Here is a 17,329-nt window from a genome sequence, read left to right on the forward strand (position 1 = left end):
CAAAGCCCTAAGGCTTCTCAGGCCAGATCTGGTCCACGGGAGGCATGTTGCTGACCCCTCTTCTAGGGGACGCTACTCTAGTGCTCCTAGTTGAAGCTGATAAGTTAATATTCAGTAGAGGGAAGGCTAAGTTTATTTCCTTTGGCAAGAGGAGAGATTCCCTTCCAAAAGGAGCAGAAGAGGCAGAGTCTTGTAGAAGAATGGTACAATATAGAGTGTGCAGGAGAGAGGAAGGGGTGAGCATTTCTTAGCCTGTCACAGAGGCATGAATTCTCAGGATACAGTGCCTTGCGAACAATTGATGCAAACTCAACTACAAGCTGCAAGCATGGATGGAGGAGGGGACATTTTAATGCATTTTACTTAAGGGTAAGGGCAAGGTAGGAGCAATGGAATCTCCAGGTGTCTCCATGTTCAACGCTTTGCTTAGGGCTGATTTCTTCTTTTCCTCCTGGCTTGCCTTCTACTGCCTGGAAGTCAGTGGTGAGGGAAGTAGAGAGAGGGTTTCTGGGAAGATAAATAAACCATTTTAGTTGCATCTAAATACCTAGTGGAGGAAATAGAAATAAGGGTGCGATCATCATTCAACATAATGAATGTTCTTCATTGTAATAATCTAGGGTGGTGATAGATAGAAACCATTTAATCAAGTGCCACATTAAAAGGAGTCTCATGCCATGATGGCTTGTGTAAGGTGCAGTGCAGTCCGGTTGGGCTTGAACATTCCTTTAGCACAGTGGTCCTCAACCTTGTTAGTTCAAGGCACCTGCTGGAAAATGCCAGCTGTTAGTTTTCATTCCATTTTAGACTGTGGAACAATAACAGCAATTTTTCTGTTGCCAAGGACTCAGAAAGATCACAACAGGTCAGAATGTTTTTGGCACTATTAATTCCTATTTCAGATCTCTGGGTTTACTTGTGAGTCACTTTTGGACACCTAATAGTGCTACTGTTGTGTGGCACCTCATTAAATGCTTGAAAGGATTTCAAGGCACCCCAGGTTGCTCCAGTATCTTGGTTGAGAATCGCTGCTTTAGCATGCTGAGCTAATGGGGAATGCTCCCCCATCTCATCTGGTTTAAAAGGTGTGGGGTTTTCCCTGGCACTGGCCTTTTATAGAATTAGTTCCCATTTCTTTTAAATAACCATGTGCAGACAGCTCCAGACATCACTAAGTATTACCTCTGTCTCTGCAGTAAGGGGGCTGTCTTACCATTGCCTTGTGTACTTCCTGTTTACCACATGTACTCCACTTTGCAAAAATGTTAGTAGAACTGAGACTCAGATCACTGCATTGACTTGTGTGGGAGTAGGTGTCGTTGTTTACATGTGGAGATGATGCATAGCAGTTGCAAGAGCAGTGTTTTAGAGCCATACTTTTCTGAAAACCCAGTTATCTGACGGGTGTGGTACTTGTGATGTCATATGGGGGACAGAGATGTTTTGAGAAAAACAAAATTTTCTCTGTATAATATAGTACAACCTCCAGAAGGAGGTCCTTACTGGTCCATTGGTCTATGCCTGTTCTTCAGACTATGACTAGTAAACTGGAATAGAAATGGTGTCTGAGTGGTTTTAGGGGAAAAGAAATGAACTTCCCCCCTGTTTTTCCACTAAAAGAATCCCTGCTGAATGTCACCAAAAGTTGCATGCATTTTGGTACTGTTTGTGCTTACTGTCTGCATGTGATGTGTTGTAGATCTCCTTTAGAGAGAGTCTGAGTGGCCTGCATTTAAAACAGGGTGACGAGATCATATCTAATGTCCCAGTGCTTTTCTTCATATTCCCTAACTAAAAAATGCACACTACCAATGAGCGCTCTAATAATTATACGGATATTTTAATGTGTATTTTTTTATGTATTTCTAGATAATTGGTGGTCTCAGGTGTGCCCAAGATATTTCTTGCGGTTAGTGGACCTCTATAAAGGTGCAGTTGTTTACCTCCTCAGTGGACGAAAGACATTACTGATCCCCGTCCTTTTCAGCAGCTACATTACAGCTGCTCTCAGACTGCTGGAGAAGCTGCACAAGGTAAAAGGAAAGCTTGTATGATGTTGGAACACAGGGATGTCCTAGTCTAGTTGTTCTCCCATCTTTTCTGCACCAAGCTGTACCTCCACCCTTACAAATATCAGGAAGGCAGCATGGTCGCTTTGCCTTTTTACAATCTCAGGTATGAAAGACCATGTGGTACTCATCCACCATTTATAATTGCAACCAAGGCAAGAGAGTGGATGGTCAGACTTGCACTGAACTGGAGACCAACTCATTAAACTCACTTAACTTTGTCCCAAACAGTGGCATAACAACCATGCTTCTGTAGAGCATCCTACCAGGGACACTGCACAGCATTATACTTCAAAAGACAATTCCAGTCTCTCTTTCCTTATCCTTTTCATTACTGTTCTTAAGAAAGAATCAATATGAAAGATCAGATTTTCATATACATAAAAACACAAACTACAGATTCTTGATTGCATTTTTAAATCTGTCCCTGTATATTGTAATTAATGGTATACATAAATTGGAGGTGAACTAAAATTTAAAACACCTGGTGGGGTTTGTTCAGTTACTTTAGCTCAGTCCTGTAAGTTGTGGTACATAAAGCATAGATGAGTATTTTGGTATAGCGTCTCAGGGGGGATGGGACAGGATGGGGTGGGACCCGGGGGGAGAGGGGGTGACACACATGGACGCAAGCCTGTGTTTAGAAGGTGCAGATGAGCTGAAATTTTTAATTTCCTTCCTTAATTAGGTAAATCAGAAAGTCAGACATGTGGAATATGACAAGTTTTATATCCCAGAGATTTCTAGCTTGGTGGACATTCAGGAAGACTATCTCATGTGGTTTTTACATCAAGCAGGAATGGTAAGAGGGCTCAATATGGTAGTCATGAAACTGCTGTCCCTGGTTGGTGCTAGTGACCTAAATGTTCAGATTCCTAATCATAATAAATTTGGCAAACATGGGAGCATATGTGGACAAGTTCTCTTTGATTTGCATACTTGCTGGCTTGATGATAACTTGAAATAATGCTCTCAGAAGAGAAAAACTGCTAAAATATAACTAATGCCCCAGACCATCTCTGTGAGCCACTTAATATCTCTGGGATATGGTATTATACCTTCTACTTCATTCAGTCACTTTGTCTTGGTCCTTTTAATTTGGTCAGAACCTCAGGAACCAAACTGTATATTCCATTGACACAATTTCTACATCAAGTCAGGTGATACGAAGACTATGGTCAGTGATCTGACAATGTTGGTGTCTAAGTTTAGGCTGTTGGGCCCATTGGTTAATGGCTGAACTAGAACTTTTGAGAGATCTATTCCCTGCTGTTCCAGTAACCTGTTAGGGCGCGTCCAGGCGAGCCCGCACTTGCCTCTTGCCACATCTCAAAGCTGTTTGAGACATAGTAAGAGGCATACTGGGAAAAAAAAATGTTCCCCATGCTGCATATTTGCAGCATGGACTCAAAATTTGATATAGGCTGCAGATCCGGGAGGAGCTGCACAGGGGTATTTTGCCCCGAGTGGCACAACCTGCCCCACACCAAAGTGCATGTGCAGGCACATGTGCTGAGGCAAAAATCCCCAGCTCAAATTTGTGCCGCTCCTATTTTGAGTTGCTGCAAGCACATGTGCCTGCATGTGTGGATGCACCCCTACTGCGCAAGAGCCTTCATGTCTTTGTACCACTCTTTTCCTGTTTGCAAAAGTAGAGATAATTTTACATACCTTTTCTGTAAAGATCCTTGGGATCTGTGCCTGGGTATTAGTGTGTAGGAGCCACAGAATTTGGCAACGTAATAAGATAATGAGGCAACATTTTGAATGTATGAGAAGAGTAATGGCAGGGGAGGTTGCGTTTAATAAAGTGACTGCAGTCAAAACTTGTTTTGATTTCAGTGGACTTTCTGAATCTTCCAGTGTACTGTGTAGATTGTGACACTCCCTTTAACAATGCTGCAGATTTGATTTGGCCAAGGTTATGAGGTAGAATTGCATCAATAACTGTAATAATAAAAGCAAATCAATTTACAGAAATATCTATTAAAGAAATCAATGTTTTTGAATGGTCTGACCTTAAATACACCATTTAGGCAACATTTAAATAGTATCCAGTTGTTTGAGATTCTAATCCTTCCTACTGGAGCTGGATATTGAGAAGCCAATGATGGGTTTTCATTGATTTCTTGGAGGTAAAATCCCCTATTATGCAGCGGGCTGGCAGAAGATCTGTATGCAATTCATGCCTTATTTTAAGAGTTTTAAGTGGAGTTTTACGGGTATTTACATCTTGATTAGACCTTTAAATTAATTAAAATTCAGCCTGCATCTCTTCAAGAGAAGATACTGGTTTTTTAACCCTAGAGGAGATGATGTTTTTCTTTTGTCTCTTATGAACTAAAGAAAACAAACATGGGACTAAAATAATGAATCCTTTTTTCCTTCTCTATCTCTCCACAGAAAGTAAGGCCATCTATCATGCAGGTAATTATTTTTAATCACCCTTGCCTTTACAAGTGCTTGTAAAAGTTGCAAATATCAACAGAAACTTTCCTTCCTTCCTTCCAGGATCCTGTGACACTCTGTTCTTACCCTTTCATCTTTGATGCTCAAGCCAAGACCAAAATGCTACAGACAGATGCAGAACTACAAATGCAGGTGATCAGCTGGTCCTTCTTTCCTTGGGCTTTGTCCATGTGGGTCAACCCCTGATGTCCTGAGGCCCCCCAGGGCATCCTCACTGGCAGAACTGTATATATGTACATACTTCTTTTGTCCTTTGTGTTTTGATTTTTGTCTGGAGTGTCTGGGCAGGCCTTGCAGGCCATGAGCCCAGGCCTTGTCCTTGAGGCCCAGACCTTTGGGCCAACCTGTATATGGTCTTTACTGCCCCCTATTTGTCATCCTCCCCGAAATAAACGTATCTTAAGTCAAAAGTCAAAAGTCTTTCCTTCTTTCTTTCTTTCTTTCTTTCTTTCTTTCTTTCTTTCTTTCTTTCCTTTTGCCTTCCCACCTGCTTTTCCTTATGTATTGGTGATATTTGCCCATAGTTAATAAACTATGTTCAGTATTGAATTACTTATGTTAGGGGTTCTTAAACTTTTTGATACCATGACAAGGAGGTTGCAAACTTCTCTTCCCTCCCTTGAAGCAATGGCATGGGGGTCAGGCCCGCTGCTGCCATTGAGCACTTGGTGTTGCTGCTGTGCGCTGCACGCCACTTCCCCATGCCCAAGTCCAGCCAGCCAGCCACTGGGACCCTCCCGTCCCTTGCTCGTTGACCATCCAGACTTAGGTGTGGGGAAGTGGCGTGCAGTGCATGGTGGTGCTGTGGAGTGCTCAATGGCAGTGGCAGCCCCGCCTGCAGCACCACCGCTTCTAGGGAGGGAAGAGAATTTCGGACCCCCTTTTAAGTTGCAGGGGGTTCAAAACCCACAGTTTGAGAACCCCTGGCTTATGTAGTTATGTATTGGAGGGCCTCTTGCTATTGCGTTCAGTTGAGGCAACACTTGGGTCCCTTATAGTGAAACCATTTTCTATTTAAATAGTTCACTCTGAAAAATTTGTGATAATCAGAATGGTCATTAGCACTTTGCAATGCATTGAGATAATATAGGATTTCTGAGGTTTGTTTTTATTAAATGTGTTGTATTTATTTCTGCCTGGAACTCCTGACAGATTCTCCAAAGCATAATAATAGCTTCTGTCACTGGAGATACTAAGTATTGTATAGCCGATCAGGCCGATACTTGGCTTAAGTCAACATTAGAATCATTCTCTAAACTGCATGTGTGCAGTACAGGCAATAAATAGAGCAGTAAACTCTACTAGAGTGTAGTCAAGTAGTGCTGATCTAACTTTTTTCCTGTAGGTGGTAGTAATGCCACATAGTTTTTAGCACATTACAAAGAGCTTTGACCTGGTGTTGATGTGTGTAAAAACTGCACATGCCTGTATGTAACTTCTATTGAGGAGCAGAGAGGCAGTTGTAATTATTTGCTGATTAAATGTAGCCTACATTGCTGGTGTCCAGAAGGCAGCATCACAGCTGGTAGGCAGCCTATGTGAGAAGTGTTAGTCTACTGGCTGGTTTGCAGATTCATTCAGAATGAAAACCCACCACCCAGTGGCTGTCAATACCTGATTCCAGTCTCCGTGTAACATTAAACTCTTGAGCTTAACCAGGGATCACCTTGCCCCTGCAAGTCAGACACACTGTTCAGGTAGCATGGGAACAGCTCATGCTGTAACCTTCCTGTACAGTGAGTACTTGAGTCTTCTTGAAGGCAGCTATTTGTGAGTTCCGTACTGCTGTGAAGAGTGCGTTTGCTGTGAATACAGTGTTGTGGCATTAAACAGAGGGCAGTTTTTTTTTGTGCTGAGAGACAGAAACTTTATAAAGGTTGTTACTGAGATGCTGTGGCAAACACAAGAAGAAAGGCAGGCCACAACCTCAGTGTGTGGTCACAACCCTGGGGGCTGGGGAAACAGCTGTTTCTACTACAGAGACAAATAATAGAAGGGTTCTATTTTGTCATGTTTTTTAACCTACAGCACCTCTCTCCTTTTCTTCGTACTGCCTCGTAGGTGGCAATCAATGGTGCAAACTTGCAAAATGTCTTCATGCTTCTCACTCTGGAGCCTCTGCTGGCCAGAAGCCCTTTCCTAGTTCTTCATGTCCGCAGGAGCAACTTGGTTGGCGATGCTTTGAGGGAGCTGAGCATTCATTCAGATATTGATTTGAAAAAGCCTCTTAAAGTAAGAACCTTCTGTTCTTGTTTGTTCTTTTTCCCCTTAATTATCTCTTTTCTTTAATCCTCTTGCAGAGGTCACCCCCCACCCCACCTCACAGTAGTCAAATTCATGTATATTAACTGCACAGCTGTAACTAGTAATGAAGCTTCACCCAGTTGGTGTGGTGATTAGTCTCTCCACCCTGATCAGCTGACTTTATTGGGCGCTTGGCTTGATATGTGGTGGCTAAAGGCAGCCAGGTGCGGGGGTTGGTTTCTTCTAAGGAAGACAATTTAATTGATGTGGGTAGATAAGGAAACAAAAGCAAAAGTCCAAAATAAGAATTTTCCTTTTTCCCCTCTTTTTTTTATCTTGTGTTCCCTGGCCATTTTGCAGGAAGACCTACATTGAGCCACACAGGCCTGACAGGGCAGTTCTGTGCTTCAGGCAGCAGCTATTTTTGCATCTGCTCCGAAGTCAGTACTCAAGGCTGCTGCCCTGGTCATCCTCCCCCTCCTCTTCACCCCCCAACTTCTAATTACACTACTCTTGGGTCATCTAAAATAGTTTGTTTTTCTCTGAGAAGAAGCTACAGAATTCAACAGCTGCTGAAATCTGATCTGTGTAACACTCATCACAGGGAGAACTGTCCACTGGTTGGGACAAGGGAAGTTATAAAGTTATCGAGAGAGCAACTGATTATTTATGAGTCTACTCCTGCCATCTGAAATGCAGTCATCTGTATATAAAAAATGTCATATCAGCGCCTTCTGATTCCCTTGCCTGCATGGAAACAGTCTCATTGCGAGTGCTGGTTTTATATGTCACAGTAATTACTTTGTATGACCTGTGATTTAAATCTGATGCCTCTTATCTACAGGATGGTCCCATACCCTAATTAGTTGCCTCTTTGTCCCACAGGTGATCTTTGATGGTGAGGAAGCTGTTGATGCTGGAGGGGTTACAAAGGAATTTTTCCTTTTGTTGTTAAAAGAGCTCCTAAATCCCATCTATGGGATGTTCACTTACTATACAGAATCCAACCTGCTCTGGTTTTCAGATAAGGTGAGTTACTGACCTGCCTGTACTGCACATGCTAGATTTAAGTAATGACAGTGTTGGAATTAAACTTGTTCCCATTTTCCTCCCTCAATCCTATATGGGCCAGACCTTCATGTGTTGTAAATTGGCTTAGGTCTGCTAATTTCAATAGAGCCATGCTACCTAAACCTTAAGGATCTGGCCCTAACTCTCTATTTAGTTCATAATCTGATAAAGTGTGCCTTGTTAGATGACAGTTTATAATAGTTATGTGAACAAGTCTCTCTTTACTATAAACACCAATAATCATAGGCTGTTTTCCAGTCTTCAAGTTTTGGGTCATAATGACCTTGAAGTTCTGTGCTTTCCCTTTCTGGTCACATAATTGCAGTCAGTCCTCTCATTCATGCATCAACATCCCATTTGTGCATTGAACTTTTAATGTCTGATGTCAGGGAACCCTGATGCAACAAAAAAAAAATAGCAGAGTTATTCTGACTTGCTTCCTCTGGCAAACAAACCTTTTGTATGGTGTGGACAGAGCATCTGTTTATCAGGTTGGATCACACAAGAGGAGGTGGTTCATTTCACACTAATCCATCTCCAAAGGGTAGCAGCACTGAAAATTGGATTGTCAGGTAGCTTAAGCTGAACTTGTAGACTTGATATGATTTTTGCTTTGTTTTGTTTCAGCCAAATATTTTAAAATTTAGACAGTTGAATTTTACAAGCAAGGAAATAGCATGTTAGATTATATAATTTGCAAGTAAGATTATCAGCAGTTGCTACTTGGATTAAGTTTGTGAAAATAACATCACGTGGTGATAAGAATAAGTGTCACAAACATTGTGAGAATATCTTGTTTGCTGGTTTACAAAGTTTAACAAATTTGCAACTCTGTTGTAACTGATAAACATATCTCAGGAGAAAACACCCATGAAAAATAAGGTGAAATGTAGTAATAACTTATTTACTGTTTGCCTCAGGAACACTGATTATACACAGACATTTAAATAAAAAATGTTATTTGTGTGTTAAATTTAAACATTTTTCTTGCAGTATTTAGATGGGAAACTCAATTATCAACTGATTTTTAATGGGCAATTAGAGAGATCACCGAATCATAGAGAAGTATGACTGGAAGGGACCGCCAGAGGGCATCCTATATAAATCCGTTGTCTAACCTGTTAATAAAACTGCAGAGTCAACCCTGACACAACCACAAGAAATAACACCCTAAGCTGCCATATGTGAAGCAGGGAGACAATAGTGACCAGTATCCTGCTGCTACAAGGATTGGATCCTCTCAAGGGATCCAAATAAGAGGGCCATGCCCCCACAGCCTGCACCAATCTGACCAGGGGGTAAAATTCCTTCTTGACCCCAAATGTGGCAATTGTCCTGTTCGTGAGCAGAGCAACAAGACCCTCTAGTTAGGAACCTCCAGGTTTTAAGTTCCAGAGTTGCTAATTTTATGAGCAGAGGCTGCAGTATGTTGGAAAGAGCAGCCCCCCTGCACCAAATTCCTGGAAGGAGCCATCTTCAGGAGCAGAGCTAGCAGCAGGGGTTTAACTGGCCATCCAGCTCCAACAGTTAGGCCAGGGATTCTCAGTGTGCTGTGGGACCCTAGGGAGCCTTAAGATCCTGTCAGGGGTGCCCTGGAGTGGCAGGCAATGTTAGCACTGTTAGGTATATAAACATGATTCACAAGATAAACCCAGAGATTTCAAATAGGAATTCATAGTATTAAAAACATTTTGACTTGATGTGGTCTTTCTGAGTTCTTGCAGCAGATGGATTGCTCTAGTATTTTCCTACACTCAAAAATGAATGAGAAGTAAGAGCTCCATTTTCCAAGGAGTGCCCAAACTGAACGAGGTGTGCCTTGAGTCTAAAAAAGGTTGAGAACCATTGGGCTAGGCTGTGACAAGGATTGGAGTGTCTTTAGTAAAATGTAGGCCAAATCTGGCCTCTGGTCATATGATGCTGAGCCCTGATATAAGGGGATGATGTTAAGAAAGGGTGGGTGATTTGGATTATAAATCCCTGTCTTGCAGCATACTCCAGATGAACCCAGATTTCTCCCTGCAAAGAGTTCACTGCAGAATTGGAGCCTAAACATGCTATTTTATATCTGTCCTCTTTAGCATATAGTTTATTAAAACCCTTTTGTCCAGAAAAGTGATATCATGAATCAATATTAAGAAAACTTTTTGTGATGATTTATGATCTGACTTACAATGTGTGAGATGTTGTCCAAGCAGTCAAAGAGGATGTACCCTGCTCTCACGAACTCACAGTCAAAGGGCACATTTCCAAAATGAGGTCTTCTGCATAGGCAATTAAATGTAATGGGTAGGTTTTCTACAGTGCTGTGCCTCTCCATGGGAGCTGTTGGGGCTTGCACTTTTGAAAGCCTGTCCCGAAGGTGTGCTGCTGCACTTAAATATTTGACAAGGAAAATTCTTGTTTAATTAAGCAGGATAACCTTGCTTTTTTTTTTTTTTTTTTTTAACTGTTGTCCCCTTGCATATTTGAAGTGTTTTGTAGAACACAATTGGTTTCACCTGATCGGCATAATATGTGGACTTGCCATATACAACTTCACTGTGGTCGACCTCCATTTTCCGTTGGCTCTATACAAGAAGCTGTTAAACGTGACACCTTGCTTAGAAGATTTAAAAGAATTGTCCCCTACAGAAGGAAGGTACAAAGCTGAAGGAACAGCTGGGCTGCGTTTCAGTAGTTATTAACCAACTTCTTGTGGGAATTGGGCAGGGAGGCTGCTCATCTGAGAACAGTGAGCATTAGACTGGTTAGTGCTTGTTACATAAATGATTTGCTAAATGTCTTTTCAACCAAGTGGTTAATGTAGGAGCCTTGGTCTGGGAAGTGCTTAAGCATGTGCTTAATGCTAAGTGAGGAGGACCACTGAAATTAGGAAGACACTCGCATGCTGATTTTTGCGAGCAGAGGCCAGTAGAATCCTGGGGGAGGAAGGACCAGGCTTCTTGTTCTCAAGCTATGATGATAGCCACACAGCCACGGGGAAAGGGGAAGGCTGTTGGCTGCAACTCTGGGAGGCCTAGATCCCATTCCCAGTGCAGCCACTGACCTACTCTGACCTTGGGCAAGTCTAGCCACTGTGCCTCTGCTTCCCCTCTCACAATGATTTATGCATTAAGTCTCTTAAGCTTCGACTTAGTGATCCCCCTCACCTGCTGGGCACCTGGCACCATAATCAATGCAACTACAAAGATATCATGTTTTAAAAACAGTTAAATATGGAGAAGGACTAGTTTCCCTTGAGCACAAGAAATTGAAGATTTAGTACTTCATGGCTGCTGACCCCCTTCTCTCCCCACCCCTCCTACTCCCCCAGTTCTGACAGGTTGTGAGAGCAAAGTTATATTAAGTCATTCTGATCCTGCTATATGATTTTAGCATACAGCAAAAATTGAGGCAAGACATCATGAAGATGCAGGATTCCTATAACAAAGTTCCAGGGGACATCAACAGGATATTTAAAAATAATGGACATATAAGTGAGTCTCCCTCTCTGCCTCACTTAAATCTCCCTTTCTGCAGTTCTTGTGCATTTCTTGTGGGTTTTTTTTTTCTTTTAGTGCTGGAAATCAAATGCTTTTCTAAGCACTGGACCATTGGAGAAGATCCTTATACTAATAAGACATAGACTATGTTGAAACTGTGTGGTGTGGCATTTATGTTACTGCTAACAAAGCACTTTTCTGTATAGGAGTGCACGTTGTCTTCATCTTTTATACAGTGTATTGTTTATCTTGGAATTCTGTTACCTGGAGTTAGGATAATATTTACTTTAGCTAATTTGGGCAGGGGGGTGAACCTGATGATCTTATGAGGTCCCTGCCAGCCTTAATGTCCATGAAATCATTTCCACCCCTGTTTTTAAACATTAAGCACAGACTTTGCACAGACTCTTGAATGATTGATTTCCCACCCCCCCCAACTCTCTTCCTCCCATCTTTTTTGTAGGAGTCTTCAGCAACTTTTAGATTACCCTGGAGAAGATGTAGAAGAAATGTTCTGCTTGAATTTTACAGTAAGGCAAATCAAATACATCAGCGGTGTGATTTGTGGTGTGTGTAGAGGTAGAGATCATATAAACATTGATGGATGTTGTGGGTTTTTTCCCCAGATATATCCATAAAATTTATGTTGTTTGTTTTGGAAATGCTAAAATTCATCTCTGGAGGTTTGCTGTCCTTGTCTGTGTGGTCACTGAGACTAAGTAGATTAAAGCAAGTAAAGTTTTAAACTCCTACTTTGACAAATCGCTGACATCACACTGGAAGTCAGTGAGATGTTGGCCTCCAGGTTCCTTATTGGAAAGGACGTCACTAAGGCACATGGTTTAATAGATATATTTTCATGAAACACTGAGATGCCAAAGGATTTTCTTTCAGGTAATTTCTCTAAAGGGATGGAAATCCAAGAGAATTAAAAATGGCAGAAGAAAAACATTTAATCTTAGTATAAATTAGATTAAGTGTATCTTTCTTTTTCTCAGTTAAAATATGTATAGAGCATCACAGACTAATACAGTAGCACAGGTTTTCTAGGCAACTGTTTTCTCTGTCTGCTCCCCCAGTCAGAACTCAGAGTTCAAAAGGCACCTTCCTTGCCTCCCAAAGCTAACACCCTCACAGGTCTCAAGCTGGGTCAGGCTGACCAGCAGCATGATGGTCTGGGTTAGCTGTAACTTTATAGGCAGGTGATTGCTGTTTTTGCAAAGGAATGTCTGAACTGGTCTATCTTAAACATTTCTGTTGAGTGGAACGAAGGGGTAAAAGCTTTATGAGGGTCTCTGATTAGAATCAACCCAAGGAAACAGCTACAGTAACAGCATACTGCACTGGGGGTTGTAAAGAAACCTCTTCTACCTCACTGAGTTATGAGAAGACTATACCTTTTCTAGCTTGATAAAGGAGAACTCTTAAAGTTGGCTTGTGTGTCTTAGCTCTGGAGACGAATGCTACTGGGTCTGAGTCAGCCACATGTTAAATGCTAAAGTCATGAGGCCCCAGTACTAATACCATCTCTAAAAGGCACCTTTACTATAACCTTGTAATTTCCCTGCAAGGTTTCTTTGCGCTGTTTCAGGCAAAAGACCATTTTTACTGCTATGCTTAAATCTAAATCTTGTTTTATAATAATGTCCATAGGGACTTTCTGGGGACAAGTCTTGATTTATTTGTTGGCCAGATAAAAAGCTGGGCCGTAATATTTTATTTGCAAGATACGTACAATAATGTTAGCTATCCAGAATGTACCTGTGTGTTAATGGCATTCAAGCCCTATCACAGATGGAGGCAAAAACTGAAAATAACCTTTAGTAAATGGTCTTTTGTCTACAGTGAGAGTAAATTAATTGTGTATCCTGTATTTCAGTTATTAAAAGAGGACTGCTTTGCTTGCCAAGGTGTGTAGCATTGGTTAAGGGAAAGCTTTTAGCATCCATCTCTCAATTTTTGAGAGAGAGTTGACTTAAGAGAGTAGTCTCTTCCAAGTCTGCATTTGGGCATGATAGCAAATCATGATTTAATGAACCCAGACTATGAAAAGAGATAGAACATGGGACAGTACCACAGCATGTATCTTTTTTTGGAGCTCACTATATCCATTTTTACAGCCTCTCTTCCCAGGTTCTTCATGTACTAACGTCCAGCTGTAAAGGAGCCCTGCACCCATTCTTCTCGCTTGTGTAGTGAGATGCAGAATGGTGAAATGAACTTTTTGGTTTTTACCTAGATTTGCAGGGAAAGCTACGGTGTGACAGAGCAGAAGAAATTAATACCTGAAGGAGACAAAATTACGGTGCAGAGGGACAATCGGTAAGTTGTCTTGTGCTCTGCACGCTAGGCAATTGAAATGTACTTTGGGTGAAGCCCTGGACAGTAGACACAGGTTTGGCTATTTAGATGCACTCAGATCTCCCTTTATGCAAGCGTTGCCTTCCAAAAAACCCTCACATAAAGTGAATTAGCGTAAATAATTAATAGGGATATGTACCAGCCTTACTCTGCTGCTCCCTGAAACCATGATAAATTCAAACACTAATCACACAATACAGTAACTGCTGCGCAGAGAGGCTGCAAGCTCTGCACTGCAAGCAGTAGCACACTTAGGGGGGACATCACCAACAAACAGGGTGGCAGGGAACACCAGCTGCTCGCTGCTTTTGGCTCCACCCTCCTTCCCTTCCCTGGGTGCCTCTCCAGCCCAGCAGGCACAACCTAGCACAGCTGGGCACAGTGGGGCTGTGCGGATAGGCTACAAGCACCATGCTGCAAACAGTGGTTTGTGTAGTGGATGCATTGCCAAGGCAGCGTGGGGCAAGCACCTTCTCCACACAGCCCCACTGTTCCCTGCTTCTGAGCCTTTGCATCCTGGCGGGCATGACCTGGTGCAGCAGGGAGCAGCAGGGCCATGCAGGGATCCTTGTGCCACTACAAGCTCCATGCTGCCCTGGCAGTGCACCTCCTTCACGCCAAGCTGCAGAGAGGGCAGTGGCGCACAGTTGCGCCCCTCAAAGCAGCACTGGAGCTTGCAGCCCTGCGTATAGATCTGGGGGGCGCGGGTCTCTGCTGCTTCTTGGAAGTGTGCATGGTAGTGAGGAGCTGGCCCTCCCACTTCCCCAACGAGCCACCTGAGGCTCCCTCCTGCTCCCTGCTGGGGCCCTACAGCTGCACTCTGTGGCACCGGGCCCCAAACACCCCCTGGCTGGACAGCAGCCCCAGCCCTGCCCAGCTTTCTGGAACTCTGACAGCCTGCATGGAGCTCATTGCTGGCCAACTTCACATAAGATCAGATTTTTCTTGCACTAAGCAAATTTCTGGTATAAATAATGTTGTCACATGTAAGTGAATTTGCACAAAACAAATTCACATAAAGAGAGGCCTGAGTGTAAAAACAGATGGTGAATGGATAGATTTCATAGACATTTTCATAGACATTAGGGCTGGAAGGGACCTTGGGAGATCATCGAGTCCAGCCCCCTGCCCAAAGGGCAGGAAGTCAGCTGGGGTCATAGGATCCCAGCAAGATAAGCATCCAATAGATTTTGGAGGTTGTCATGGGTGAATTGAAGAACTCAGAAGTTGTCGGAACCTAATGATTTTTGTTTAGGCATGTAAGTAAGTGACTAGATTTTCAAGAAATCAGCTTGCTACAGCATATTGTAACAGTCCCTTTCCTTCACATGCATGCATATTCATATATGGTCTGTCCGCCACTTAGGTCCCTAACACAGTCATGTTACATGGTGGATTGGGATTTTGGGGTGATTCTTGCACCTGAAGCCTAGCCTCTGAGATTGTGCAGGGCAGAGGCTGTCCTTAACCATAGAAGTGTTGAAAGAAGTTGAGATTAACAAACTGATATAAGCTATTTGGTGTTGTGAGGAAGGAACCAACTTCTCCATACGTGCATGAATGCGCGCACATGTGTCTGACAGAGTATGTAGCAGAGATGGGCCTTAGTTCCAGACTGTAGCCCCCAGGTACCACTATAACCCAAATACTGATACACATTTTCTCGCTTGAATGAACTCCTTGTGTGAATGCCAGCCCAGCTACCTTTTCTCCCCCCTCTTTTGTTCAGCTGTTAAACTGTTTTCCTCTTAATCCTATAATTGGATTTTTACAAATGGTCTCTCTTATTGGAAGCAGACTTATAATTCTTTCTGTGCTGGCAAAGCAACGTAATCCAGTGACAGGTCAGTTCAGGGCTGGTATTGGGACTGCTGGAAGCAGTGTAGGCATGCTGGAGGATGAAGTCCTCCTCAATTAATCTGATTATTAGGAAGGGTTCTGATTGTTTCTGAAAAGGGTGGGGGCGGAATCTGTGAACCTGTGGTTACTGTAATAAATGAGCTGTTCTTGACAGTGTTGCAGTAAGAATAATAACAGATCTCTTTGGCTACATTATGACCACAAAAATGTACATGTTTAAGTCCAGGTAGCTCTTTTGATGTAAAATCCTGTGGGTTTATCTTCATGTAGCTCTGTAAGTACATAGCTTGCCACTGTGCAGAGATGGATCCTGTGACTAAGTTTACATTAGTGTAAAGTAAATACCAGGCTTTAGATAAAGTGCAGATGTTTGTAGCCTAGTGCAGCTGTTTGGGGGAATGCATTGGGTCATTTCTGCAGATGTGTTAATTGACTCCAGAAAAGTCTAGAGGAGGCATGCACCAAGAAGAAAGTCTAGTTTTGCTCAACCAGTTTAGTCCATTTCAAAATGAAATTGCTTTGTCTTGACTAGAGATGTGAATGCAATCTAATCTCTTAATCCTAGTCTAGACAAGGTTGTTAACTCCCTTTAGTGCTTAGTGACTTCCGCCCATCTTCAAAAAAGGGAGGAAGGAGGACCCAGGTAACTATAGGCCTGTGAGTCTTACCTCGGTCCTGGGGAAGCTTTTTGAGAGAATTATCCTGGCGCATGTCCACAAGGGAGACTGTACTCAGGGGCAACCAACATGGGTTCATTAGGAGCAGGTCTTGTCAGACCAAGCTGGTGACCTTTTATGACCAAATCCTAGGTCACCAAATCCTTAGATGCAGGTGTCACAGTGGACATAGTCTTTCTAGACTTTAGGAAGGCCTTCAACATGGTCTCTCACCCCATTCTCATAAAAAAACTAGGAGATTGTGGTGTTGATGCCTACACAGTCAGATGGGTCACTAACTGGCTGGTGAGCCGCACCCAGAGAGTGGTGGTAGACTGGTCTTATTCGACCTGGAGGGATGTGGGCAGTGGGGTCCCCCAGGGCTCAGTCCTCAGGCCCGCACTGTTCAGTATCTTCATCAGTGACTTGAACAAGGGGGTAAAAAGCACCCTGTTCATATTCAGAGACGACACTAAGATGTGGGGAGAAGTGGGCACGCTAGAAGGGAGGAATAGACTGCAATCAGACCTAGACAGGTTACAGGGGTGGGCTGATGAGAAAGAACAGGATGGGTTTCAGCACTGACAAATGCAAGGTGATGCACCTGGGGAGGAAGAACCAGCAGCAAAGCTACGGGCTAGGAAACTCCCTTCTTGTCAGGGCAGAGGCAGAAAAGGATCTTGGAGTCATTATTGATTCCAAAATGAACATGGGCCAGCAGTGTGGGGATGTGGTCAGGAAGGCCAACCATACCTTGTCATGCGTCCACAGATGCATCTCGAGCAGGTCCAATGAGGTGATCCTCCCCCTCTATGCGACACTGGTCAGGCTGCAGTTGGAGTACTACTGGGCGCTGCACTTCAAGAGGGATGTGGACAACATGGAGAGGGTCCAGAGGAGGGCCACTCGCATGATCAGGGGGCAGCAGGGCAGGCCCTATGAGGACAGGCTAAGGGACCTGAACCTGTTCAGCCTCCACAAGAGAAGGCTGAGGGGGGACCTAGTGGCAGTTTACAAACTAGACCAGCAGGCAGTGGGGGAGTCCCTGCTCCCCCAAGCACTACCAGGAGTGACTAGAAACAACGGACACAGGCTAGCGGAGGTTAGATTCAGA

General features: G+C 43.2%; 1 protein-coding gene across 2 annotated transcripts in view; it reads left to right on the plus strand.

Moving 5' to 3' along the window:
* HERC3 (HECT and RLD domain containing E3 ubiquitin protein ligase 3) overlaps positions 1–17,329 on the plus strand; it is a 76,191-nt gene that overhangs the window by 46,804 nt on the left and 12,058 nt on the right. The window contains exons 14-23 of one of the 2 annotated variants that reach the window (XM_090037058.1): positions 1,870–2,033; positions 2,758–2,871; positions 4,473–4,496; positions 4,581–4,670; positions 6,600–6,770; positions 7,668–7,811; positions 10,328–10,494; positions 11,232–11,332; positions 11,802–11,868; positions 13,578–13,665. In XM_090037058.1, the coding sequence (XP_089893184.1) occupies positions 1,870–2,033; positions 2,758–2,871; positions 4,473–4,496; positions 4,581–4,670; positions 6,600–6,770; positions 7,668–7,811; positions 10,328–10,494; positions 11,232–11,332; positions 11,802–11,821 (995 nt within the window). In that variant the 3' untranslated portion in view covers positions 11,822–11,868; positions 13,578–13,665. Of the gene's footprint in view, positions 1–1,869; positions 2,034–2,757; positions 2,872–4,472; positions 4,497–4,580; positions 4,671–6,599; positions 6,771–7,667; positions 7,812–10,327; positions 10,495–11,231; positions 11,333–11,801; positions 11,869–13,577; positions 13,666–17,329 lie in introns of those variants that run through there. The other variant, XM_090037057.1, reaches the window with a different exon arrangement.

The sequence above is a fragment of the Crocodylus siamensis genome, chromosome 2, assembly GCF_052110815.1.
Source record: "Crocodylus siamensis isolate JL-2025a chromosome 2, ASM5211081v1, whole genome shotgun sequence".
Classification (NCBI taxonomy): Eukaryota; Metazoa; Chordata; order Crocodylia; family Crocodylidae; genus Crocodylus; species Crocodylus siamensis.